The sequence below is a fragment of the Pristiophorus japonicus genome, chromosome 21, assembly GCF_044704955.1.
Source record: "Pristiophorus japonicus isolate sPriJap1 chromosome 21, sPriJap1.hap1, whole genome shotgun sequence".
Lineage (NCBI taxonomy): Eukaryota > Metazoa > Chordata > Chondrichthyes > Pristiophoridae > Pristiophorus > Pristiophorus japonicus.
This window is the reverse complement of record NC_091997.1, coordinates 1,499,520-1,526,545: the sequence shown is the minus strand read 5'-3', so window position 1 is coordinate 1,526,545 and position 27,026 is coordinate 1,499,520. Positions and strand designations below refer to the sequence as shown.

Below are 27,026 nucleotides of genomic sequence, written 5' to 3'. Positions count from 1 at the left end.
ATTGGTCAATTCTGCGCTTCTTTCGGATTGGCAGCTGGTTTGTGACGAATGGCCCGTCGGCTTGCTGTGGGGTGTGTGAGAAGATGGCGGCGCTGTGCGGGCGGGCGCTGAGCTGTAGAGGTGAGACCGTGAAAGGGGTAGGCCCGGGGCCCGGGGGGGGGCGGAGCGGAGCGGCCAGGGGCCCGCGGGGGGCGGGGGGCGGGGAGCGGAGGGGCCCGCGGGGAGCGGAGGGCGGAGCGGCCAGGGGCCCGCGGGCGGGGGGCGGCCAGGACCCAGGCCTCCCCGCCGCGGGGACACTGAGCGGCCCTGCCCCGGAGGATCAGCGGGGGGGAACCGCGACCCCTGATCCTCCCCACTCCCCCGGGCTCCGCCCCCTGACCTGACCCCCCCCCCCCTCCTGGGCCCCGCCCCCTGACCCCCCTCCTGGGCTCCGCCCCCTGACCTGACCCCCACCCCCCCTGGGCTCCGCCCCCTGACCTGACCCCCCACCCCCCCCGGGCTCTGCCCCCTGACCTGACCCCCCCCTCCTGGGCTCCGCCCCCTGACCTGACCCCCCACCCCCCCTGGGCTCCGCCCCCTGACCTGACCCCCCCTCCTGGGCTCCGCCCCCTGACCTGACCCCCCACCCCCCCGGGCTCCGCCCCCTGACCTGACCCCCCACCCCCCCCCCGGGCTCTGCCCCCTGACCTGACCCCCCCCTCCTCGGCTCCGCCCCCTGACCTGACCCCCACCCCCCCTGGGCTCCGCCCCCTGACCTGACCCCCCACCCCCCCCCCGGGCTCTGCCCCCTGACCTGACCCCCCCCTCCTGGGCTCCGCCCCCTGACCTGACCCCCCAGGCTACGGTCTCTGATATATATAGAAATATATGTAAATGATTTGGATGAGGGAACCAAATGTAATATTTCCAGGTTTGCTGACGGGACAAAGCTGGGTGGGATTGTGAGTCGTGAGGACGATGCAAAGTCGCTGCAAGGCGATTTAAATAGGTTGAGTCACATGGCAGATGCAGTATAACGTGGATAAATGTGAAGTTATCCACTTTGGTAGGAAAAACCTGAGGACAAAGTATTATTTAAATGGCGATGGCTTGGGAAGTGTTGATGTACAGAGGGACCTGGGTGTCCTTGTACATTGAAAGCAAACATGCCGGTGCAGCAAGCAGTTTGAAGGCAAATGGTATGTTGGCCTTCATTGCAAGAGGATTTGAGTACAGGAGCAAGGATGTCTTACTACAGTTATACAGGGCCTTGGTGAGACCACACCTGGAGTATTGTGTGCAGTTTTGGTCTCCTTACCTAAGAAGAGATATACTTGACATAAAGGGAGTTGCAGCGAAGGTTCACCAGACTGATTCCTGGGATGGCAGGACTGTCGTACGAGGAGAGATTGGGTCGACTAGGCCTGTATTAACGAGTTTAGAAGAATGAGAGGGGATCTCTTTGAAACGTATAAAATACTGATGGGGTTGGACAGACTGGATGCGGGGAGGATGTTTCCCCTGGATAGGAAATCTAGAACAAGGGGTCACAGTCTCAGGATATGGGGTAGGAAATTTAGGATTGAGATGAGGAGAATTTTTTTCACTCAGAGGGTGGTGAACCTGTGAATTCTCTACCACAGAAGGCTGTGGAGGCCAAGTCACTGAATATATTTAAGAAGCAGATAGATAGATTTCTAGGCACAAAAGGCATCAAGGGGTATGGGGAAAAAGTGGGAATATAATGTTGAGATAGAGGATCAGATAAGATCATATTGAATGGCGTTGCAGACTCGAAAGGCCGAATGGCCGCCTACTATTTTTTATGTTTCTGATCCCCTGGCCCGTGGTGCTCCCTGTGTCTCTGGCCTTGTGCGCACTGTGAAGTGAGTGGTCAGAAAATGATCCTGAAACAAGGTACTAACCTGAGGACATTTGGAAGAAAAACGGTTCGAAATCTGAAATTAAAAACTGAATGGAAATGTGAAGCATCTGAAAAAGAAAAGGCGGGTTCATGTTTTGGGGTCAGCCTCTTTGTAGAGCTGCCCCGAAGTGTCCAGATCAAAACATTTCTTTTTTTTTTCTTTTTTAGATTTTGTGTATTTTGAAATCTTCCAGTTGCTATTAAGAAAAGTAGTGAGCAAGATGAATAGGGAAAGCCGTTCAGCCAGACTTAATTCATTCATGCAGCAGCCGTTTGTTTCCAGGGCTTTTCCAAACAGTTTTCATTTGATGCAGTGAGGAGCAGAATGTTGTATTAACTCAGTAGGGTCTCAGGTGACATCCTAAATAATAACATGAAGGATGATCCTTATTGTCCCACTAATAGGAGGAAAGAAAATGAGAGAGGGGATGACGAGATTGCCGAGCTGCTGAATGCAGTCCGGTACTTTCATGAATTCAAGACAAGTGAAACCCATTCAAAAAGCCCAAATATGATCTCTGAAATCTAAAATGGCGACATTTTGAGCAAGTGGAATATGACATTTAAAAGTAAATCAGAAGCCTGTCAACATTTAATGAAGCAGTGTGAAGCACTGGGTCCAAACTCTGTCTCCAAGGGATGATGATGCTGCTGTTCTACAATTGATCACAGACTGAACTTTAACTGAAAACTGCAGCACCTGATTTCCATGAATCAAGTATTGATTTTGGAAATTAAATAAAGGATTTCAGATTGGAGTTGCAAGTAAAAGGTCTGACTATTGGAGGAAATAAGGTGGACGAATTAACTTCGCAGATAGCAGTTAACGGATATGATGTGATTGGCATCACGGAGACATCGCTCCAGGGGGACCAAGGCTGGGAACTCAACATCCAAGGCGATTCAGCATTTAGGAAGGATAGACCGAAAGGAAAAGGAGACGGGGTGGCGTTGCTGGTTAAAGAGGAAATTAATGCAATAGTAAGGAAGGACATTAGCCTGGATGATGTGGAATCGGTATGGGTGGAGCTGCAGAATACCAAAGGGCAGAAAACGCTCGTGGGAGTTGTGTACAGGCCACCAAATAGTAGTAGTGAGGTTGGGGACAGCATCAAACAAGAAATAAGGGATGTGTGCAATAAAGGTACAGCAGTAATCATGGGCGACTTTAATCTACATATTGATTGGGCTAACCTAACTGGTAGCAATGCGGTGGAGGAGGATTTCCTGGAGTGTTTTAGGGATGGATTTCTAGACCAATATGTCGAAGAGCCAACCAGAGAGCTGGCCATCCTAGACTGGGTGATGTGTAATGAGAAGGAACTAATTAGCAATCTCGTTGTGCGAGGCCCCTTGGGGAAGAGTGACCATAATCTGGTAGAATTCTTTATTAAGATGGAGAGTGACAAAGTTAATTCAAAAACTAGGGTCCTGGACTTAAGGAAAGGTAACTTTGATGGTATGAGGTGCGAATTGGTGAGATTAGACTGGCAAATGATACGTAAAGGGTTGACGGTGGATAAGCAATGGCAAAAATTTAAAGATTACATGGACGAACGTCAACAATTGTACATCCCTGTCTGGAGTAAAAATAAAACGGGGAAGGTGGCTCAACCGTGGCTAACAAGGGAAATTAAGGATAGTGTTAAATCCAAGGAAGAGGCATACAAATTAGCCAGAAAAAGTAGCAAGCCGGAGGACTGGGAGAAATTTAGAATACAGCAGAGGAGGACAAAGGGTTTAATTAAGAGGGGGAAAATAGAGTACGAGAGGAAGCTTGCCGGAAACATAAAAAATGACTGCAAAAGCTTCTATGGATAAGTCAAGAGAAAAAGATTAGTGAAGACAAACATTGGTCCCTTGCAGTCGGATTTGGGTGAATTTATAATGGGGAACAAAGAAATGGCAGACCAATTGAACAAGTACTTTGGTTCCGTCTTCAAAGGAAGACACATATAACCTTCCCAATGTACAAGGGGTCCGAAGGTCTAGTGAGAAGGAGGAACTGAAGGATATCCTTATTAGGTGGGAAATTGTGTTAGGTAAATGATGGGATTGAAGGCAGATTAGGAAAAGGGGAGGTGCAACGAGACCTGGGTGTCATGATTCATCAGTCATCGAAGGTTGGCATGTAGGTACAGCAGGCGGTGAAGAAGGCAAATGGTATGTTGGCCTTCATAGCAAGGGGATTTGAGTACAGGAGCAGGGAAGTCTTGCTGCAGTTGTACAGGGCCTTGGTGAGGCCCTGCCTGGAATATTGTGTTCAGTTTTGGCCTCCTAATCTGAGGAAGGACGTTCTTGCTATTGAGGGAGTGCAGTGAAGGTTCACCAGACTGATTCCTGGGAAGGCAGGACTGACATATGAGGAGAGACTGGATCGACTGGGCATTTATTCACTGGAATTTAGAAGGTTGAGAGGGGATCTCATAGAAACATATAAAATTCTGACGGGATTGGACAGGTTAGAGGCAGGAAGAATGTTCCCGATGTTGGGGAAGTCCTGGACCAGGGGACACAGTCTTAGGATAAGGGGTAAGCCATTTAGGACTGAGATGAGGAGAAACTTCTTCACTCAGAGAGTTGTTAACCTGTGGAATTCCCTGCCGCAGAGAGTTGTTGATGCCAGTTCATTGGATATATTCAAGAGGGAGTTAGATATGCCCCTTACGGCTAAAGGGATCAAGGGGTATGGAGAGAAAGCAGGAAAGGGGTACTGAAGGAATGATCAGCAATGATCATATTGAATGGTGGTGCAGGCTCGAAGGGCCGGATGGCCTACTCCTGCACCTATTTTCTATGTTCACTCCCTGCTAAACACTAGTAAGATTACATAAAATGTACAGCACAGAAACAGGCCATTCAGCCCAGTGGGTCCATCCCAGAGTTTATGCTCCACAGGAGCCTCCTCCCACCCCTTCATCTAACCCTATCAGCGTGGCCTTCTATTCATTATGGGTTCCCCAGGACCACTCAGCTCCAGATCTCATTACAGTCTCGGTCCAAACATGAACAAAAGAGCTGAATTCCAGAGGTGAAGTGTGAGTGACTGCCCCTGACATCAAGGCAGCAGTTGACCGAGTGTGGCATCAAGAAGGCCTAGTAAAATTGAAGTCAATGGGAATCGGGGGGGGGGAAAACTCTCCACTGGCTGGAGTCATACCTAGCACAAAGGAAGATGGTTGTGATTGTTGGAGGCCAATCATCTCGGCCCCAGGATATCGCTGCAAGAGTTGCTCAGGACAGTGTCCTAGGCCCAACCATCTTTAATTGCTTCATCAATGACCTTCCCTCCATTGTAAGGTCAGAGGTGGGAATGTTCGCTGATGACTGCAGTGTTCAGTTCCATTTGCAACTCCTCAGATAATGAAACAATCCATGCGTGCATGCAGCAAGACCTGGACAGAAACTTAACTGGACCAACCACATAAATACTGTAGCAACAAGAGCAGGTCAGAGGCTGGGTATTACCTCCTGACTCCCCATCACACAAGTCAGGAGTGTGATGGAATACTCTCCACTTGCTTGGATGAGTGCAGCTTCAACAACACTCAAAAAAAAAACTCAGCACCATCCAGGACAAAGAAACCCGTTTGATTGACACCCCATCCACCACCCTAAACATTCACTCCCTCCACCACCGGCGCACCGTGGCTGCAGTGTGTACCATCTACAAGATGCACTGCAGCAACTCGCCAAGGCTTCTTCGGCAGCACCTCCCAAACCTGCAACCTCTACCACCTAGTAGGACAAGGCGCATGGGAACACCACCACCTGCAAGTTCCCCTCCAAGTTACACACCATGCTGACTTGGAAATATATCGCCATTTCTTCATTGCTGGGTCAAAATCCTGGAGCTCCCTCCCTAACAGCACTGTGGGAGCACCTTCACTGCACGGACTGCAGCGGTTCAAGAAGGTGGCTCACCACCACCTTATGAAGGGCAGTCAGGGATGGGCAATAAATGCTGGCCTTGCCAGCAACACTCGCATCCCAGGAACAATTTTTTTTTAAATTCTCTCTCGTGTTTAGTTTCCCCTTAAATGCATCTTTGCTATTTGCCTTAACTACTACTTGTAGTGAGTTCCACCTTCTAACCACTCTCTGCATAAAGGTTGGCGTGTCAATTGTGACACAATTTGAATTTCAAAACTACCACCTGTTGTGGTGCTCAGCCATCGAGAAGAGGAATGTCCCGTGTTGATCTCTGGTCTTTGCTAAATTAGCGAATCTCAGCCAGGACTGTGCTGGTGGTAACAACATTGTCTTCATTGTCCTTGGGGGAAGGAGTTAAAATAGAGTGGGTTCCCGCTTTGGATTGCTATTCAATGACTCCAGCTGTCAGGCGCATTTGTGGACACTGGGCGAGAACTGGTCACATTTAGCTGTGATGCACATTGAAGTCAAATAGCCTGCCGAATTGTATTACATAGAAACATAGAAAATAGGTGCAGGAGTAGGCCATTCGGCCCTTCGAGCCTGCACCGCCATTCAATGAGTTCATGGCTGAACATGCAACTTCAGTACCCCATTCCTGCTTTCTCCCCATACCCCTTGATCCCCCTAGTAGTAAGGACTACATCTAACTCCTTTTTGAATATATTTAGCGAATTGGCCTCAACAACTTTCTGTGGTAGAGAATTCCACAGGTTCACCACTCTCTGGGTGAAGAAGTTTCTCCTCATCTCGGTCCTAAATGGCTTACCCCTTATCCTTAGACTGTGACCCCTGGTTCTGGACTTCCCCAACATTGGGAACATTCTTCCTGCATCTCACCTGTCTAAACCCGTCAGAATTTTAAACGTTTCTATGAGGTCCCCTCTCATTCTTCTGAACTCCAGTGAATACAAGCCCAGTTGATCCAGTCTTTCTTGATATGTCAGTCCCGCCATCCCGGGAATCAGTCTGGTTGAGCTGTGTGCCTGGGGAATTCCCGTGGGTGAACCTGTGCCCTATAAATGAGGCATCAGAGTTCTGCCCCATCCGTTTGGTTTCATAACCCCTCATTCTTTCCTTTTCGTAGAATCTTACAGCACAGGAGGCGGCTATTTGGCCCGGCGTGTCGGTGCTGGCTCTTCGAAAGAGTAGTTGTGCTTCATCCCACACTCCCGCCTTTTGTCCAACACCCTGTAAGTTCTTCATCCTCAAGTTCCTGTTCAACTCCCTTTCAAAACTATTTATGGAATCAGCTTTTCAGGTAGAGCTTTCCAGATCCCAGCAAACTCAGTGAAATAAAATTCTCCTCAGCTCCTTTCCAGATCTTTTACCAATGATTTTAAATCTGTGACCTCTGGTTATTGCCAGCGGGAATAGGTTTTCTCTATCGACTCGATCAAAACCACTCATGATTTTGCAAACCTCCAAAAAGTCGCCTCTTAACCTTTGAAGCAGATGCTCCCCATCATCATCAGAGGCAGTCCCTCGGAATCGAGGAAGACTTGCTTCCACTCCTGAAGTGAGTTCTTTGGTGGCTGAATCCAATACGAGAGCCACAGACCCTGTCACGGGTGGGGCAGACATTCACCGAGGGAAGGAGTGGGTGGGACTGGTTTGCCGCGCGCTCCTTCCGCTGCCTGTGCTTGACCTCTTCACGCTCTCGGCGTTGAGATTCAAAGAACTCAGCACCCTCCCAGATACACTTTCTGCACCTAGGGCGGTATTCGGCCAGGGACTCTCAGGTGTCAGTGGGGATGCCACACTTTACCAGGAAGGCTTTGAGGGTGTCCTTGTAACGTTTCCTCTGCCCACCTTTGGCTCGTTTGTCGTGAAGGAGCTCCGCATAGAGCAATTGCTTAGGGAGTCTCGTGTCTGGCGTGCGAACCATGTGGCCTGCCCAGCGAAGTTGATCAAGTGTGGTCAGTGCTTCAATGCTGGGGATGTTAGCCTGGGCGAGGACACTGATGTTGGTGCGCCTGTCCTCCTAGGGGCTTTGTAGGATCTTGCTCACGGGGATGATGGTTCCACAGATGCTGGGGTCCCTTGGATGTCTCGCCAGCAGCTGCTCCCACCCAGGATCCTGGACCTCGAGTTGTCTCATCCAGTGATGTCCAACCTGCAACCTCCTGGCTCTCGAAGCTTCAGGAACTCAGTCCCATCTGCGCTAGACTGCTTACTTGGTGTGGACCTGAAGGTTTCTGTTTTTAAGACTGTTGCCCCAAATCCTGAATCAGAACAGCAAGATCCAATAGCATCAGCAACTTGAGATACAGAGATTCATGAGAACATGGATTTAACAGTTTGTGCATATAGTCTCTGGTCGACAAGGTTTGCACCTCTGTGACCCACAAGGGCTGGGACATCTTGGTCTACTCGAGCACACGGAGCATCAGAACTTCTGTAGTGATCACTAATGAAAACCCTTGCTGGTTAGCACCAACTTCACTCCAGCAAACACCACGGATTGAATGTGGGGCCTCCTGTTCTGTACACCTCAGCACCACACCACACGGGGCCTGTACTCAATGAGTCGTTGGGGAGCTTCCGTTATATTCTCAAAAGACACTGCCCTCTGGCATTCTCTCCCAAGATCTCTTCACCTTGCCACTTCTTTTCCTGTCTTCAAGAATCTCCCGACAGCCTAGTATTTACACAGAATGTACAGCACAGAAACAGGCCATTCGGCCCAACTGGTCTATGCCACACGAGCCTCCTCCCACCCAACTTAATTTCACCCTAACATAACCTTCTATTCCTTTCTCCCTCATGGGTTTATCCAGCTTCCCCTTAAATGTATCTATGCTATTCGCCTTAACTACTCCTCGTGGAAGCGAGTTCAACATTCTAACCATTCTCTGGGCAAAGAAATTTCTCCCGAATTCTCTATTGGATTCATCAGCAAATCTTGAAATTGTATTTTTGATTCCCCTGTCCAAATCGACGATGTAACTGGTGAACAGTGATCCCAGCACCAATTCTCGTGGGACACCATTTCCCATCTTTTGCCAGTCTGACTCAGCTCTCAAAGAATGGCCACTTATGTGTGGTACAGAAAGTGTAGCTGGTGCCCATGCAACTGCGTGAATTGGTGCAGTTAGGAAGGAGTTTGAGGAAAGATTTCTTTGAGCATAGGATCCTGCACACTTTTTGTTTTCAAGCTAAATGTCTTAATTCAAAGTTTTTCAAAAGGAAATAAAGTAGACTTTGGCCATTATGTGCCTTTGCCACCTTAGCCTTTTGGAGATGATCTAAGTCAAAACTTAAAATATTGCTGAAAGAAGAGATGTTGTCTCCCTTTCCTGATCTCTCCATGCCACCATGTTCTGTGGCCAAGAGCATGGTCAGTTGCTCATTCGCAGGCCTGTGAAAATACTGTTCAGAAATAGGTTCCCAGGAGGGGCCCAAGAAATGACTTCTCCCCAAGTTCTCCTTTGCTCCCTGAGAGGAAGCTCTTGGTCGCCCTAATACTGGATGACTGAGGTTAGCATCTCAAGCTGCAGTGAACTGCTCGAAGAGTACCTTTTTTAAATACTTGAATTGCAAATGCTTAGCTTGTAAAGGCCCTGAGGAGTTCACTAAACCTAAGTGTTTTTTTTTTGAAGGGTGGTTTCCACCCCAACAGATTGTGCGCCATGGATCCAAGGCCGTTACTCGTCATCGCAAACCCATGCACATCCTGCGTCAGAAGCTGCTGGCGGTCACCGAGTACATCCCTCCAAAGCCTGCCATTCCAGAAAGATGCATCAAACCGAGGGTGCAGGCGATCCAAGAGGTGAAGGCATTTAATGAACGTGGCTTTGTTTTTAAATAGCATTTCTTCCCACCTGCATGTCTAACATGGGCAGATGGCCTGATTTAGACTGTGTTTATTTAATGGGGTGAATATTTATCTTTTTTAATGGGATGTGGGCGTCACTGACATAGCCAGCATTTATTGCCCATCCCTAATTGTCCTTGAGAAGGTGATGGTGAGCCACATTTGATGTGGACTTTCTAGGCAGGGACCTGCCAAAGGCGTGTGCAAGTCTGCTCACCACTGCACTCGATCCTTGCATACCGAGAAAGCAGGACTGTTATTGCTAGATCTTCTGTGCCATTAGAAAGAAAGAAAGATAGATTTGTATTTATATAGCGCCCTTCACGACTGCTGGACGTCTCAAAGCGCTTTACAGCCAATGAAATACTTTTGGAGTGTAGTCACTGTTGTAATGTGGGAAATGCAGCAGCCAATTTGTGCACAGCAAGCTCCCACAAACAGCAATGTGATAATGATCAGATATAATCTGTTTTTGTTATGTTGATTGAGGGGATAAATATTGGACAGGACATTGGGGATAACTCCCCTGCTCTTCTTATAGTGTCATGGGATCTTTTATGTCCACCTGAGAGACTCTCAGTTGATAGGGCGAAGCGGCCACTTGCAGTGATCACTGGTAGCAAAAGGATCGACATATAGGAGGCAAGGGTGGGACGAGAGCTTTACTGTTGCTTGCTTTCTTATGGGACTCTCATTCATACAGAATCCATTTTTTATTAGCTTTAAAGAATTAAGAAAAGACAGTTTAAGGAAAGGTCATTCAGCCTTTTGTATGCTGTAGACAACCTAGTGAGGTGACCAATCACAAGCACACTTCCAAACATATATAAAATGATGACATTTCACACTGACCCCAACTATAATTAAGTGAAAACTTCTAGATATTAATCTAATGTATTTGCAAGCTAAGTTTCAGCACTGACTCACTGGATCCCACAGATGACCATTCCATAGACCCAGTAACATAGCAACTATTGGGGTCCATATATTAACATGTCTGCTCATAACATTGAATTTAGAGGGGGTACCATAAATCTTTGCGAATAACACATCATTTGCATAACCCCCACCACTACAAAATGTAGGGGTGCACATTAGCACGGCTACTATGGTGTCAGCCTTGGCTGAGTCCGACAGTTGCGGCTTCAAGCCCTATTCCATTTCGGCAGATAATCCAGGCTGATACTTCAGTACCGTGCTGAGGGAGTGCTGCACTGTCGGAGATGCTGGGGCCGAAATTCAGCTCCCTAATAAAGCCTGTTACCGCCGGATTGTGGCGGCCAGTCGGCAGAATCGAATGGCCGCCAATTTCTGGTCGAATGGCCGTCGCCAGCCAAATTCAGCAGTGGTGTTTTTCTGGCGGTCACCACTTCTGCTCTGCCGCTGCCAAGCGGTCGTACATGTGTCATCAATGCGTGCGCTGCCGGAACCCCCCCACCTCCCCTGAAATTCAGCCCGAAAAATCTTATGCCCGTCGAGTGGTGCCCCCGACAGCTTTCTCTGTAGGTGCGCCTTTCATTCCCTCTGTCAGCCCTGGTGGTGCGGTGGTCAGTAAAAGCAAGGGCCCAATTCTGCCTCCGCCATTTTATTTTTTTTGACCGCTGACTTCCATGTCGGCCGGACTATTGTGTCCCCTGGTTCGGCCGGACCACCAACAGGCAGCCTGGCACCCCCTCTTGGGTGCCAGGCCACTGGCCCGGCCGAAACCCTCCCTGGTGGCCCAGTGGCCGATCCTAAGTAATCGCCCATTCTCTCCCCTTTTAAAGCAGGGGAGAGACGTGATGACGCACCACCGCTCCGCTGGTGAGTGACAGCAGAATCCGTCCCGCCTCCTTCTGCCCAGCACCAGCACTTACCGCCGCATTTCCGCCCCCATTATGACAGACTTCCTTTAAAAAAAAGGACCAAGAGTTGAATTTCGCGAAAGAGAAGACCTCATCCGACACAGCGGTAAAAACACTTTGAACACAGTAAGTGCGCTAGGTTTCCAGCGGGGCTGGATTTCCCCGCTGGCCTTCGGATGAGCCGTTAAACCGGGGCCCCGTCTGCCCCTTCAGGTGGGTGTAAAATGGGATGTCTTGAGAACATGCAAACCGCTAGCGATGGTAGAAGTGGAAGGTATTGTCAATGAATTTAAAGCAGCAGAAACACAAGCGCCAATGTAATAGATTCGTGAGTGGGCCTGAGTAGGACTGAGTGGAACAAGCCATGTTTTGCATATTCGATGGAAAGATGCGTAAAACTGTTAACTTATTAGACTTTGCATTTGGGGAATCTGAGTTTCCTTGTCATCGATGCTTTTCATTAGAACTGAAAAAAAATAATGCTTCCTTCCAAAAAAAACTTTTTGGGAATGTATTCATTTGGAACTGGAAAAAGAAACAAATTGAGGCCACACCACCAGATTTGCACTTGATTTGCACCACCAGAGGTCGCTTGTGAACCACATAAATGTGGTAGCAACCTCAAGTAGCAAAATGTAAGTACTGTGGGCTCAAAATTGGCCATGACTTGCTCCAATTTTTTTGGAGTAAGTTGGTTTTTCTGGCATAAGTTTAAAAAAAACGGCACTTTCCCCAATCAACTTGTTTCAGAATAACTCCGGTAGGTACGATTTTGTTTAGTTGAGTTTTATTTTTCAAAAGGGGACGTCCCCAGCCACTTATGCCCCTTTGGCCAGCTAAAAGTTACTCCAAATCGACTTAGGTCCGTGTATGTGGCCAGCTCTGAAAAACCTTGCGGGCAGTTAAGAAAGCGCCGCACGTTAGTACATCGGCGGACATTCGGCCTGGGATAGGAGTGGGCAGGGAACTGGAGAGGACCTGAAACTAAACAACCAAGCACCAAACATTGCAAGGAAAAGCTCAAACAATTAAAATACTAATAGAAATCAAGTAAATCCTACCTTAATCTTTAAAGTCGGCCTGGGAAGGCAGCGGGCCGGCCTGTGCGTGAAGCCTGGGATGGGGGTGGCAAGACACGCACCGGGAGTCCAGTCTAGGGGCAGCTGCAAATGAACGGGGGTTGCGGAAGCAGAGCGACCAAACGCGGCATCGGTTGGGGGGGGCGGGGGGAGCGAGATGACCTTAAAAACATGGCCGAGTGCCAAGTTTCGGTGCTACTGAGCATGCGCGCAGATCGGACCCGACACCAATGCGTATGCGGAGAGCTGCCGGCAGAGTTTCTGGCGCAGGGCCTTAGCTCTGCCCCCCAATTGACTGGGCAGGCTGTGCCAAGCCACAGGACACACAGCAGAGCGGCCAGGATGGGGGCACGATTTATCGGCGCCGTTTTCAGCGCACCAAGTCGGCACATCTCAGGTGAGTGCACCGAAAAAAAGGGGTTGGAGAAAATTGAGCCCCGTACAACTACAACAGTAATCAGATTACAGTCAATTCGGTGTCAATGAAAACCTGATAAAATTCCAATTTATGGATGCAGTTGATAAATTGTCTGTCCAGTGTGGCACTGAGCCATAGGGACCAGGAAGATTCCATGTTCAATCTCGGGTGGAAGTTGAGTTCGCTGGTTTCGGCGGTTGGAGTACAGCAGTTGGCCTCAGTGCCCTTGGCACAGCGAGGGGAAAGGTCAACCAGGGTTCCCATTTCAGATCCCTATTAGAGTTTGGCTGTGATGCTCCTCAAGGTCGAATAGTCTGCCAACACTTGCTCCCTGGGGAGGTACAAATGGCCAGTCAGTACTCGTGGAGCTGTACCTTGGCAACAGTTTGCACCTTCAGGAGAGGTGGTTAGTAACTGCTTGATCTGGAATCCACTGCCTGAAGGATTGGTGGGTGCAGATTCAGTCGTAACTTTCAAAAGAGAATTGGATAAATACTTAAAAAGGAAAAAATAGCAGGGCCATGGGGAAAGAGCAGGAGAGTGGGACTAATTGGATCGCTCTTTCAAAGAGTCGGTACAGGCTCGATGGGCCGAATCATTCTATGATTCTAAAATCCAACCTACTGCTGGTTGTTAAGAGCATTGGCCCCTTCTGTACATATAACAGCATTTCACTGTTTTCTATTAGTCGATGAGGCGCAATGTATAAATGTTTGTATAAATCTCTTCATTAGCCAACTATCTTAGAAAAGCTTCTACAGCGTGACGTGGAAAAGACATTCAAAGAGAATAAAATGGTTGCAGTTTTCCAGAACAACTCCATCACATCTGAGGAGCTGAGGCTTCTTCGACATCGATTACTGAAACACGACATTCGCCTGAAATTCTTCCCTAATCAGGTTTGTGTTAATTTTGCATCCTGTGTATCATTCTAGGACTGACGGCATTCATGGAATTACCCCAGCCTGGTTAGCAGTGCGTTTCATAACTACTCTATTTTTACTCCCAGAGATTCCTCCTACTCCTATTTTCTCCCTCTTCTCCAAAAGGCATAACTCTTCCTGGAGGTTCCACAAGTATCAGTAGCTCTCCCATTATCTCGCCTCGTGGATGTTCAGCGTGTGAGCGTGTGAAAATCGCACGTGTGTAGATGGGTGACGACTTGAGTCTAATCCCGTCTGAGCTGGTGTGAAGAATAGTATTTGGATGAGATAAAGAGCACAGTTGCCAATGTCTGTGGCACTGGATCCTTGAGAAGATGTGGGCAGATGACAAGCCAGAAAGAAAATTAGTTCCAATTCAAAGTTTAAGCATTAAAAATCTACTGATCGATCTCCAGTGGGGAGCCGAGACCAAGTGTAGTTTTCGAGTTAGAGGCTTGGGAATAATCGATCCAGGGTGCACAGATGTGATCCAGTACCCATTTCAAAGTGATGCATTCTGTCATTACAAATTTCTGTGTCCACATTTACAATGGAAATTATCTATGTAAACTTGCCCCCGCTAATCAATGGTGGCGCTGCAGTCCTCCCACTGGAAAGGTGTTATTACAGCCGGACAAGTTTGCACGTGAGCGTAGGAATTTATTATGGGACAATTTTACAAGAAGTTCTTGCAGATGCACAAATTTTAATATATTAGATAATTTCAATTCCCTTCTGTAATATTAGATATAAAATTTAAATGGAGATGATGAGGGAAGACCTATATTCTGTATGGTGCTGATCAGGACTTACTTGCAGCTTTGGTTTTCTGAAGTCTGAGTGTGCGTTTGAAGTGGGGCCAGTTTGTAGGAAACTCGATTGTTAATTTGTACACAGCAAGCTCCCCACAAACAGTATTGGGATAAATGACCAGATAATCTGTGATTGCGGAATAAATGTTGGTCAGGACACTCTGCACTTCAAATAGTGCCATGGGATTTTTTTACATCCTCCTGAAAGAGCAGACGTCTTATTCGAAAGGTGCCACCTCCAGTACTGCCGCACGGACGTGCTGGCTCAGATTATGTGCTCGTGTCCCACGAGTGGGACTTGAACCCATAACCTTCTGATTTAGAGGCGAATGTTACCACTGAGGCCAGGTTGACAATAAGGACTGTAAAACTGGCCATGTATCTCATTGCTGTTTGTAGATATTGGCGGTTTAAGTCACGTCAATATGTGATATTTTAATGTTGTAGGGCACTATACAAATGCGAGACTCATTGATAGTGTATTTCAAGTTTACATTTTGTAATATCACTAACCTTCTCTGTCCCAGATTCTGCGTTCGTATCTAGCAGACACTAAATACAAGAATCTGCTGCCCTTGTTTATTGGTCACAATATCATTATTGTGTGTAAGGAGCCCAAAGCGAAGGAGTTGCTGCAGGCAGTGCGCAGCACAACTCAGATCAGTTTACTGGGTAAGAGCTGCTTTTGAGCAATGGCACAGCTGGCTTCAAATTGGAACCTCCTGCCTTTGTTATTTGCAATGTTCAATTGTGGCTTAATTTCACACCTTCCACCATTAACTTGCATCTTCTCTCTTACAGAGCCTTGAGCTTTAGTCTAGCAATTGTGTTTTATCACTAGACTGAAGATGATCTTGTATTCAAGAAGCTCAAATGTCATTCTTGCGTTGTAACCCGAATAGTTGTGGAACTCCGATTACCTCGTAGCTTAGTGCATCCCACCAAAAACGTATTTAATTGTAGAAGGTTTCAGTTCTTTTATTCATATTCTTTATCATTGACCACCACTGTTTGTCATGTTTTTACTCTCTAGTCACACACGGTAAATGGCAATTAACATAAAAACATAGAAAATAGGTGCAGGAGTAGGCCATTCGGACCTTCGAGCCTGCACCACCATTCAATAAGATCATGGCTGATCATTCCGTCAGTACCCCTTTCCTGCTTTCTCTCCATACCCCTTGATCCCTTTAGCCGTAAGGGCCATATCTAACTCCCCCCTGAATATATCCAATGAACTGGCATCAACAACTCTCTGCGGCAGGGAATTCCACAGGTTAACAACTCTCTGAGTGAAGAGGTTTCTCCTCATCTCAGTCCTAAATGGCCTGCCCCTTATCCTACGACTATGTCCCTGATTCTGGACTTCCCCAATATCGGGAACATTCTTCTTTCATCTAACCTGTCCAGTCCTGTCAGAATTTTATATGTTTCTATGAAATCCACTCTCATCCTTCTAAACTCCAGTGAATACAGGCCCAGTCGATCCAGTCTCTCCTCATATGTCAGTCCTGCCGTCCCGGGAATCAGTCTGGTGAACCTTCGCTGCACTCCCTCAATAGCAAGAACGTCCTTCCTCAGATTAGGAGACCAAAACTGAACACCATATTCCAGGTGAGGCCTCACTAAGGTACTGTACAACTGCAGTAAGACCTCCCTGCTCCTATACTCAAATCCCCTAGCTATGAAGGCCAACATACCATTTGCCTTCTTCACCGCCTGCTGTACCTGCATGCCATCTTTCAATGACTGCTATACCATGACACCCAGGTCTCGCTGCACCTCCCCTTTTCCTAATCTGCCGCCATTCAGATAATATTCTGCCTTCATGTTTTTGCCACCAAAGTGGATAACCTCACATTTATCCATATTATACTGCATCTGCCACACATTTGTCCACTCACCTAACCTGTCCAAGTCACCCTGCAGCCTCTTAGCATCCTCCTCACAGCTCACAGCTCACACTGCCACCCAGCTTAGTGTCATCTGCAAACTTGGAGATATTGCACTCAATTCCCTCATCCAAATCATTAATGTATAGTGTAAATAGCTGAGGTCCCAGCCATGAGCCCTGCGGCACCCCACTAGTCACTGCCTGCCATTCTGACAAGGACCCGTTTATCCCACTCTCTGCTTCCTGTCTGCCAACCAGTTCTCTATCCACGTCAGTACATTACCCCCAATACCATGTGGTTTAACTTTGCACACCAATCTCTTGTGTGGGACCTTGTCAAAAGCCTTTTGAAACTCCAAATACACCCCATCCACTGGTTCTCCCTTGTCCACTCTACCAGTTACATCCTCAAAAAATTCTAGAAGATTTGTCAAGCAGGATTTCCCTTTCATAAATCCATGCTGACTTGGGCCGATCCTGTCACCACTTTCCAAATGTGCTGCTATTTCATCTTTAATAATTGATTCCAACATTTTCCCCACTACTGATGTCGGGCTAACCGGTCTATAATTACCCATTTTCTCTTTCCCTCCTTTCTTAAAAAGTGGTGATACATTAGCTATCCTCCAATCCTTCGGAACCTATCCAGAGTCGATAGACTGTTGAAAAATGATCACCAATGCATCCAGTATTTCTAGGGCTACTTCCTTAAGTACTCTGGGATGCAGACTATCAGGCCCTGGGGATTTATCAGCCTTCAATCCCATCAATTTCCCTAACACAATTTCCCGCCTAATAAGGATTTCCTTCAGCTCCTCCTTCTCACTAGACCCTCGGTCCCCTACTATTTCCGGAAGGTTATTTGTGTCTTCCTTCGTGAAGACAGAACCAAAGTATTTGTTTAACTGGTCCGCCATTTCTTTGTTCCCCATTATAAATTCACCTGAATCTGACTGCAAGGGACCTACGTTTGTTTTCACTAATCTTTTTCTTTTCACATATCTATAGAAGCTTTTGCAGTCAGTCTTTATGTTCCCAGCAAGCTTCCTCTCGTACTCTATTTTCTCCCTCCTAATTAAACCCTTTGTCCTCCTCTGCTGAATTACAAAATTCTCATAGTCCTCAGGTTAGCTGCTTTTTCTGGCCAATTTATATGCCTCTTCCTTGGATTTAACACTATCCTTTATTTCCCTTGTTAGCCACGGTTGAGCCACCTTCCCCGTTGTATGTTTACACAGACCGGGATGTACAATCGTTGAAGTTCATCCATGTGATCTTTAAATGTTTGCCATTGCCTATCCACCGTCAACCCTTTAAGTATCCTTTGCCAATCTATTCTAGCCAATTCACGTCTCATACCATCGAAGTTACCGTTCCCTAAGTTCAGAACCCTAGTCTCTGAATTAACTGTGTCACTCTCTATCTTGTTAAAGAATTCTACCATATTATGGTCACTCTTTCCCAAGGGGCCTCACACAACAAGATTGCTAATTAGTCCTTTCTCATTACACATCACCCAGTCTAGGATGGCCAGCCCTCTAGTTGGTTCCTCGACATATTGGTCTAAAAAACCATCCCTAATACACTCCAGGAAATCCTCTCCACCGCATTGCTACCAGTTTGGTTAGCCCAATCAACATGTAGATTAAAGGCGCCCATGATAACTGCTGTACCTTTATTGCACGCATCCCTAATTTCTTGTTTGATGCTGTCCCCAATCTCACAACTACTGTTTGGTGGTCTGTACACAACTCCCACTAGCGTTTTCTGCCCTTTGGTATTCCGTAGCTCCACCCATACCGATTCCACATCATCCAGGCTAATGTCGTTCCTTACTATTGCATTAATTTCCTCTTTAACCAGCAATGCCACCCCACCTCATTTTCCTTTCTGTCTATCCTTCCTAAATGTTGATTACCCCTGGATGTTGAGTTCCCAGCCTTGGTCATCCTGGAGCCATGTTTCCGTGATGCCAATCACATCATATCAATTAACTGCTATCTGCGCAGTTAATTCATCCACCTTATTCCGAATACTCCTCGCATTGAGGCACAGAGCCTTCAGGCTTGTCTTTTTAACACACTTTGCCCCTTTAGAATTTTGCTGTAATTTGTCCCTTTTTGCTTTTTGCCTTGGGTTTCTCTGCCCTCCACTTTTACTTTTCTTCTTTCTATCTTTTGCTTCTGTCCCCATTCTACTTCTCTCTCTCTCCCTGCATAGGTTCCCATCCCCCTGCCATATTAGTTTTAACTCCTTCCCAACAGCGCTAGCAAACACTCCCCCGAGGACATTGGTTCTGGTCCTGCCCAGGTGCAGACCGTCCGGTTTGTACTGGTCCCACATTCCCCAGAACCGGTTCCAATGTCCCAGGAATTTGAATCCCTCCCTTCTGCACCACTCCTCAAGCCATGTATTCATCTGAGCTATCCTGCGATTCCTACTCTGACTAGCACGTGGCACTGGTAGCAATCCTGAGATTACTACTTTTGAAGTCCTACTTTTTAATTTGGCTCCTAGCTCTCTAAATTCGTCTTGTAGGACCTCATCCCGTTTTTTTACCTATATCGTTGGTACCTATATGTACCACGACAACTGGCTGTTCACCCTCCCTCTTCAAGATGTCCTGCACCCGCTCCGAGACATCCTTGACCCTTGCACCAGGGAGGCAACATGCCGTCCTGGAGTCTCGGTTGCAGCCGCAGAAACGTCTATCTATTCCCCTCATAATAGAATCCCCTATCACTATCGCTCTCCCACTCTTTTTCCTGTCCTCCTGTGCAGCAGAGCCACTCACGGTGCCATGAACTTGGCTGCTGCTGCCCTCCCCTGATGAGTCATCCCCCTCAACAGTACCCAAAGCAGTGTATCTGTTTTGCAGGGGGATGACCGCAGGGGACCCCTGCACTACCTTCCTTCCACTGCTCTTCCTGTTGGTCACCCATCCCCTATCTGGCTGTGTACCTTTTACCTGCGGTGTGGCCAACTCACTAAATGTGCTATTCACGTCATTCTCAGCATCGTGGATGCTCCAGAGTAAATCCACCTGCAGCTCCAGTGCCGCAATGCGGTCTGTCAGGTGCTGCAGGTGGATGCACTTCCCGCACATGTTGTCGTCGAGGACACTGGAAGCGTCCCTGACTTCCCACATAGTACAGGAGGAGCATAACACGTGTCCGAGCTCTCCTGCCATGACTTAACTCTTAGATTAACTTAATTTGGCAACAACAATGCTAAATGTTACTTACTGAAAGAAAAGAAAAAACTACTTACCAATCACTTACCCCCTTGGCTGTGACATCACCCTTCGATTTCTTTCTACTTTTTTGCCTTCTCTCCCTGCTGCAGCCTCACCGGCTGGCCTCTCCGATCTGCCGATGCTCCTTTTGGGCCTCTTGTAGGCCTCATGAACTGCCGCTCCGCCGGGTGTTGGGGCATAAAATGCAGTTAAACATTCATTCTGATTTTATTGCTGGCTTGCTGCTGGCTGTCTCTATTGAATATCGTTTGCAGAAACAATATTTCAGTCAGTGAGTGGTCAATCTATGGAACAGACTTCCCAGGGAGGTGGAGGAAGTGATTAGTATTGATTGATTTAATTTAAATGTAAATTAGATGGATTTCTTTCAGAAAGTAACATTTTGGATTACAGTAGATGAGTAATTTGAGACGTGACGTGGTGAGTGTACCGAGCTTGAAGGGAAAATGGTGACTTTGGGCCGATGGTTTCCAAAGCTCTCCACCCCTGGGGGTTTCCTCGCCTCATGTCTGAGTCTCTTGTAAAATCATTGATAGGGATTGATTGCCAGGAACTCCATTAGTGTATCATAAGACTGCCAGGACATAGAAGGCGTATTAGATGGGGTTTTTTTGCCTAGCAATTCCTATGTTCCCGATACAAAGTGCCAGGGCGCTAAGATTCAACTGAAAGCCGTGGCTCAGTGGGTAACACTCTCGCATGAGAGTCAGAAGGTCATGGGTACAAGATTCGCTCCAGTGACTTGAGCATACAATCCATGCTGACACTCCAGTGCAGTACTGAGAGAGCGCTGCACTGTTGGCCGTGCCGTCTTTAGATATGGTGATAATGTGAGATGAAGTAAGGTGGGGGGAAGCTCGTGTGGAGTATAAACACCGGCATAGACCAGTTTCCGTGCTGTAAATAGTACGTAGTACGTTAAGATTCATCCCTGTTGATTGTGCATTCTGTTTCCTGTGCAGGTGCGTGTATCGAAGATGCACTCTTCAGCAGACAGGGAGTGGTTAATTACTCCAGGCTCCCAGGAATGCAGATCATCCGTGGGGAGGTTGTAGGTGGCCTGACTCTTCTGACGTCCCTGACGTACCAGCTCCTGCAGACTGGCCCTGTGCGCCTCACTGCCTTACTGGAGCACTACTTGAAACAGCAGAATGAAGCTGCCACTGGACCGACAGAGAACCTTGAGCAGAAGGAAACGCAGGGGAGCCAAGGATCTTAGTGCTTCTGGTATTTGGGCATTTCCTGTGATAGTATCTTTCTGCTCTATCCTCTCTTTCCCCCCTCCTCCCCCCACATAAGTGGATTGATGAGGAAATAAAACACAAGACGTAAAGGGCTGTTTAATTATTGGGGAAGCACACATCCCCTTTTCCCAAATGTATTGCTCTTACCGTCTGTGCCATTGTAAATGAGACTGATCTTCTGCATGGATATAGATTAAAACAGAATATATGCACAAAAGGCACATTCTGAATCTCGGAAAATTATAATACTACAAACAGTTCTTCCATCCGCCTATTCTAATTTTGCAGGTAAAATTCAGGTACAGTCCAATTCAATGAGGATCAATTGTGAAATTTGACTCAACAATTGGGATTGACTGGCTATGCCAGCTTTCGTCTCCTAGGTTACCTTGCTGTGGGATAAAAAGGAAAAGCGGAACGCTGGATACCTGAAATTGAAAGTGTTGGAAATGCACCTGAACCAGAACGAGAATGCTAATGTTTAGAATTTTATAATGCAACTTTCTCTCTCTTTCAGAGGCTGACCGAATTCCTGTGTATTTCCAGCATTTTCTGTTTCTATCTTCAATAGGAACCTGTTGGTAATGATGAACATTGTGTTCAAACACTGGCTAAGCAAATGTACTGGAGCAGCTTGTTCTAACACATGCATTCTGAAATGGTGCTGTTGAATTTTACATGGCCCCATTAGAATATTGTAGAACCTAGAGAATATAACAATCTTCTTCTGTGACTGCAATCCATGATGGGTCTAGGGTGATTGACTTTCAGAACTCTGTGGGGCAATGCCCAGGAGGTTTAAATATTATACAAGACATACATAAGAATTAGGAACAGGAGTAGGCCATCTAGCCCCTCGAGCCTGCTCAACTGTGTACTCCAGGAAGTTCTATTCTGTACAGTAAAGCAGTGGACTCCTGTGTTCATTTTGGTTTTACCAATCAAAAAGTAGACAGAAATGTGATTCCTGCTCCATGCTGAGTTTGCTAATTCAGTAGAGTTTCTATAATTGAGCTCAGTTTCTACTATCCGCCCCCCACCCCCCCTTGGGCTAGAGAGAGAAAAACTGATGCTCCAGTCCCTGCTGGTAATTTGTGTCTGTTAACTCGTGCTGGACTGTGTGGATGGTGGTTAAAGGCAGTGATCCACTACCCTGCTGACTCTCTGTCTTGGCTTACACAAGAAGAATGAGCACTTGGGCAAAGTATTGGTGGAACAGTGGTGCCTGTGGAACTGTACCACAGCATGAGTCACTGCCTTCAGGGGAATGGAGGGAAACGGTAAAGGAAAAGAATGGACAAACCCTGACCACTGTCTCCATAAGGGCATTGCTTCAAAATAGTGGTCAGCTGTCGAAAAGCATTCCGGAGGAATAAGTTGACTCTCTAAGTGTCGCTTTCTGCAATAGCTTACAATATTGCAGAGTCAATGATGACCTTACCCACGGCGCATGTTGCTCTGAACATCTGCAGCTGACAGGTGTGATTAAAGTTCGTTCATGTCTGGGACAACCAGAGGATGTAATAAATTAATGTAGATTTGCTGAACAGATTGAGATTTATATAATTGAATACTGCTGTGTATTTTAAAAACCTGTACAATAAAGTGTTGCTTTTAAATGTGCTTCAATTTCTGTTTTTATGGAACAGTGCATTTTTCCTTTTAAGCATTTGAAATGCTGTACTTGCTTGTAGCGGCTCTGTAAAAATATCTACCATACTTAAGTTGCTCCTTAACATGCAAAATCAAAACTTAATTATTTTCCCCTGTGAATTTTGTACTCGGTCAGCAATGCTAGTCCCAGCGAATTACGGGTATGGTAGTGGTTATGTTACTGGACTAGTAATCCAGAGGCCTGGACTAATATATGCAAGTTCAAATTCCACCATGGTAGTTTATGAATTTTAATTCAGTTTATGCAATTAAATAAATATGGAATAAAAAGCTAGTATCAGTAAAAGTGACCACGAAGCTGTCAGATTGTTAACAACCCAACTGATTCACTGATGTCCTTTAGGGGAGGAAACCAGTGGATGTGGTGTATTTGGATTTCCAGAAGGCATTAGATAAGGGGCCACATAAAGGTTACTGCACAAGATAAAAGTTCACGGGATAGGGGGTAATATATTAGCATGGATAGAGGATTGACTAATTAACAGAAAACAGAGAGTCAGGATAAATGGGTCATTTTCCGGTTGGCAAACAGTGACTAGTGAGATGCTGCAGGGATCTATTATGTCGGTAATGTACCTATGAATGACTCCACAAGGCAATGTGTTGTACTCAAAAACTGTAGTGACCTTGGTCCTTTATTTGTAACTCCAGAGTGAGACAGTCACACGGTGGCTCCCCTTTTATGCAGCCCCTGCCACCAGGGCAGGAAACCCCGGTCTCCACCAGTTGCACCCTCTAGTGGTGTCAGTATGTATATACAGTGTAAAGCTTATTGACAGTACATCAGGTAAACAAGTCTCCATCTTCTGCAACTATACAGTGACTACACAGAGTATATTTCTATAGTCTGCATATATAACAGGATTGGTGCTAGGTCCTCAACTATTTATAATCTATATTAATGACTTGGTTAAAGGGACTGAGTGTAAAGTAGCCAAGTTTGCTGATGATACAAAGATGGGTGGGAAAGCAAACAGTGAGGAGGACACAAATCTGCAAAGGGATATAGACAGGCTAAGTGAGTGGGCAAAAATCTGGCAGATGGAGTATAATGTGAGAAAATGTGAGGTTATCCATTTTGGCAGTAAAAAGAGAAAAGCAAATTACAATTTAAATGGAGAAAAATTGCAAAGTGCTGCAGAACAGAGGGACCTGGGGCTTCTTGTGCATGAAACACAAAAAGTTAGTGTGTAGGTACAGCAAGTAATTAGGAAGGCAATGGAATGTTGGCCTTTATAAGAACATAAGAAATAGGAGCAGGAGTAGGCCATACGGCCCCTCGAGCCTGCTCTGCCATTCAATATGATCATGGCTGATCTGATCATGGACTGAGGTCCACCTCCCTGCCCGCTCCCCATAACCCCTTATTCTCTTATGTTTAAAAAACTGTCTATTTGTCTTAAATGTACTCAATGTCCCAGCTTCCACAGGTCTCAGAGGCAGTGAATTCCACAGATTTACAACCCTCTGAGAGAAGAAATTTCTCCTCACCTCAGTTTTAAATGGGTGGTCCCTTATTCTAAGATTTTGCCCTCTGGTTCTAGTCTCCCCTATCAGTGGAAACATCCTCTCTACATCCATATTGTCAAGCCCCCTCATAAGCCAACCCCCTCATCTCTGGAATCAACCTAGTGAACCTTCTCTGAAATGCCTGCAAAGCAAGTATATCCTTACGTAAATATAGAAACCAAAACTGCACACGGTATTCCAGGTGTGGCCTCATCAATACCCTTTACATCTGTAGCAAGAGTTCCCTGCTTTTATACTCCATCCTCTTTGCGATAAAGGCCAAGATTCCATTGGCATTCCTGATCACTTGCTGTACCTGCATACTAACCTTTTGTGTTTCTTGCACAAGTACCCCCAGGTTCCGCTGTACTGCAGCACTTTGCAATCTCTCTCCATTTAAATAATAACCTGCTCTTTGATTTTTTTCCACCAAAGTGCATGACCTCACACTTTTCAACATTATACTCTATCTGCCAAATTTTTGCCCACTCATTTAGCCTGTCAATATCCTTTTGCAGATTTTTTGTGTCCTCCTCACACATTGCTTATTGCAAAGGGGATAAAGTTTAAAAGCAGAGAAGTCCTGCTACAACTGTACAGGGTATTGATAAGGCCACACCTAGAGTACTGCATACAGTTTTGGTCTCCCTATTTAAGGAAGGACATACTTGCATTGGAGGCTGTTTAGAGAAGGTTCACTAGGTTGATTCTGGAGATGCGGGGGTTGACTTATGAAGATACGTTGAGTAGGTTGGGCCTTTACTCATTGGAGCTCAGAAGAATGAGGGGTGATCTTATCAAAACATATAAGATAATAAGGGGGCTCGATAATGTGGATGAAGAGAGAATATTTCCACTCATAGGGGAAACTAAAACTAGGGGACATAGTCTCAGAATAAGGGGCTGCCATTTAAAACTGAGATGAGGAAGAATTTCTTCTCTCAGAAGGTTGTAAATCTCTGGAATTCTCTGCCCCAGAGAGCTGTGGAGGCTGGGTCTTTGAATATATTTAAGGTGGAGATAGACAGATTTTTGAGCGATAAGGGAGAAAAGGGTTATGGGGAGCGGGCAGGGAAGTGGAGCTGAGTCCATGATCGGATCAGCCATGATCTTATTAAATGGTGGAGCAGGCTGAATGGCCTAATCCTGCTTCTATTTCTTATGTTCTTAAACCTGCTGTCCTTACCCGGTCTGGCCTATATGTGATTCCGACCCACAGCAATATGGTTGACTCTTAACTATTCTCTGAAATGACCTAGCAAGCCACTCAGTTGTATCAACCACTACAAAAAAGTATAATAATCACCCCACTGACCATAGTGGTTTTTCGAGGGCATTTAGGGCCTTGCCACGTCCCAAGAATGAATAACTTTTTTTTTAAACGTGTCCATTTCGGGCAATTGTTGAGTCAGCATTAGGCACTCCCAAGGTCTGTTTTAGCATGGTTAGATGCAGAGTAAAATTTGCTTCACCCTGCCTCAAAGAAAATGTGCCTCAGCACTGACCTCTGGTGCAGCCTGACTGACATTGTGTGCACTCACTTCCCACACTAGCCATCCTCTGGCCTTTGCAAGTGAGACTGCCAATTTGCGCTGAATTATGGGCAGCTTTGTATTGTGGCGCTGTGTCCGCTCGGAAAAACAAACTCATTTTGTGCTGCTCCTTTATAGCCAGTAGGCAGAGCTTTTGTTCTATCAGTATGGGATGGATTTGAACTTGTATCCCAGAGGTGAAGCACGAATATCTAAAACAGCACTATTCAGACCCCTCAACGAAAGCATAATTTACGGACTGGATTCTTCATGCAATAATAGTGATTAACAGCAATTCATTTTGTCAATTCTAAATCAATTTATTCCTACATGAGTCAGTTATGACAGAATTTTGCACAAATTGAAGAAAAAAAAGAAAGACTTGAATTTATATAGCGCCTTTCAGAAATATCAAAGCACTTTACAGCTAATTAAGTACTTTTGGAGTGTAATGTCAGAAACACGGCAGCCAATTTGCGCACCAGCAAACTCCCACAAACAGCAATGTGATAATGACCAGATAATCTGTTTTTGTTAAGTTGGTTGAGGGGTAAATATTGGCCAGGACTCCCCTGCTCTTCTTCGAAATAGTGCCATAGGATTTTTTACGTCCACTTGAGAGAGCAAACGGGACCTCGGTTTAACGTCTCATCCGAAAGACAGCACCTCCGACAGTGCAGTGCTCCCTCAGTACTGCACTGGAGTGTCAGCCTAGATTTATGTGCTCAAGTCCCTGGAGTGGGACTTGAACCCACAACCTTCTGACTCAGCGGCAAGGGTGCTACCCACTGAGCCACAGCTGACACTACTAGGGGTTATGATGTTTCATCTGTGGAGCTACAGTAACCCCCCAGTGAAACAATTCATGCCTGCTCACTGGTTATCACTTTTGTCTGAGTCAGATGGTTGTGAATTCAGACTTCACTCCAAGACTTGAGCACAAAATCTAGGCCAACATTCCCAGTACTGAAGAAGTTGTGGGGGAAAAAATGAAGTGGAAGTTTTTGCAACTCAGTCACAAGGAGCTTACAAACCAGCTCATTATGAATGTTGCTGTTTTGTCTTGCTTGAGGGAGGATCCAAGCTAGATCTCAGTTACTATATGATTTCATCAGTTATATTGAGACGACTATTTTAATCGGGTTGACAGTTATTCAGGAAGCCTTTACAACTGTTTCCAGGGACGTT

General features: G+C 46.4%; 1 protein-coding gene across 3 annotated transcripts in view; it reads left to right on the top strand.

Moving 5' to 3' along the window:
- Window positions 1-52: 52 nt before the first annotated feature.
- mrpl10 (mitochondrial ribosomal protein L10) overlaps window positions 53-27,026 on the top strand; it is a 29,728-nt gene continuing 2,754 nt past the window's right edge. Inside the window, exons 1-5 of one of the 3 annotated variants that reach the window (XM_070864246.1) lie at window positions 53-120; window positions 9,439-9,608; window positions 13,729-13,893; window positions 15,257-15,401; window positions 20,842-22,742. In XM_070864246.1, coding sequence (XP_070720347.1) covers window positions 84-120; window positions 9,439-9,608; window positions 13,729-13,893; window positions 15,257-15,401; window positions 20,842-21,098 — 774 coding nt within the window. In that variant the 5' untranslated portion in view covers window positions 53-83 and the 3' untranslated portion in view covers window positions 21,099-22,742. Of the gene's footprint in view, window positions 121-1,040; window positions 1,179-9,438; window positions 9,609-13,728; window positions 13,894-15,256; window positions 15,402-20,841; window positions 22,743-27,026 lie in introns of those variants that run through there. The other 2 variants (XM_070864245.1, XM_070864244.1) reach the window with 2 other exon arrangements.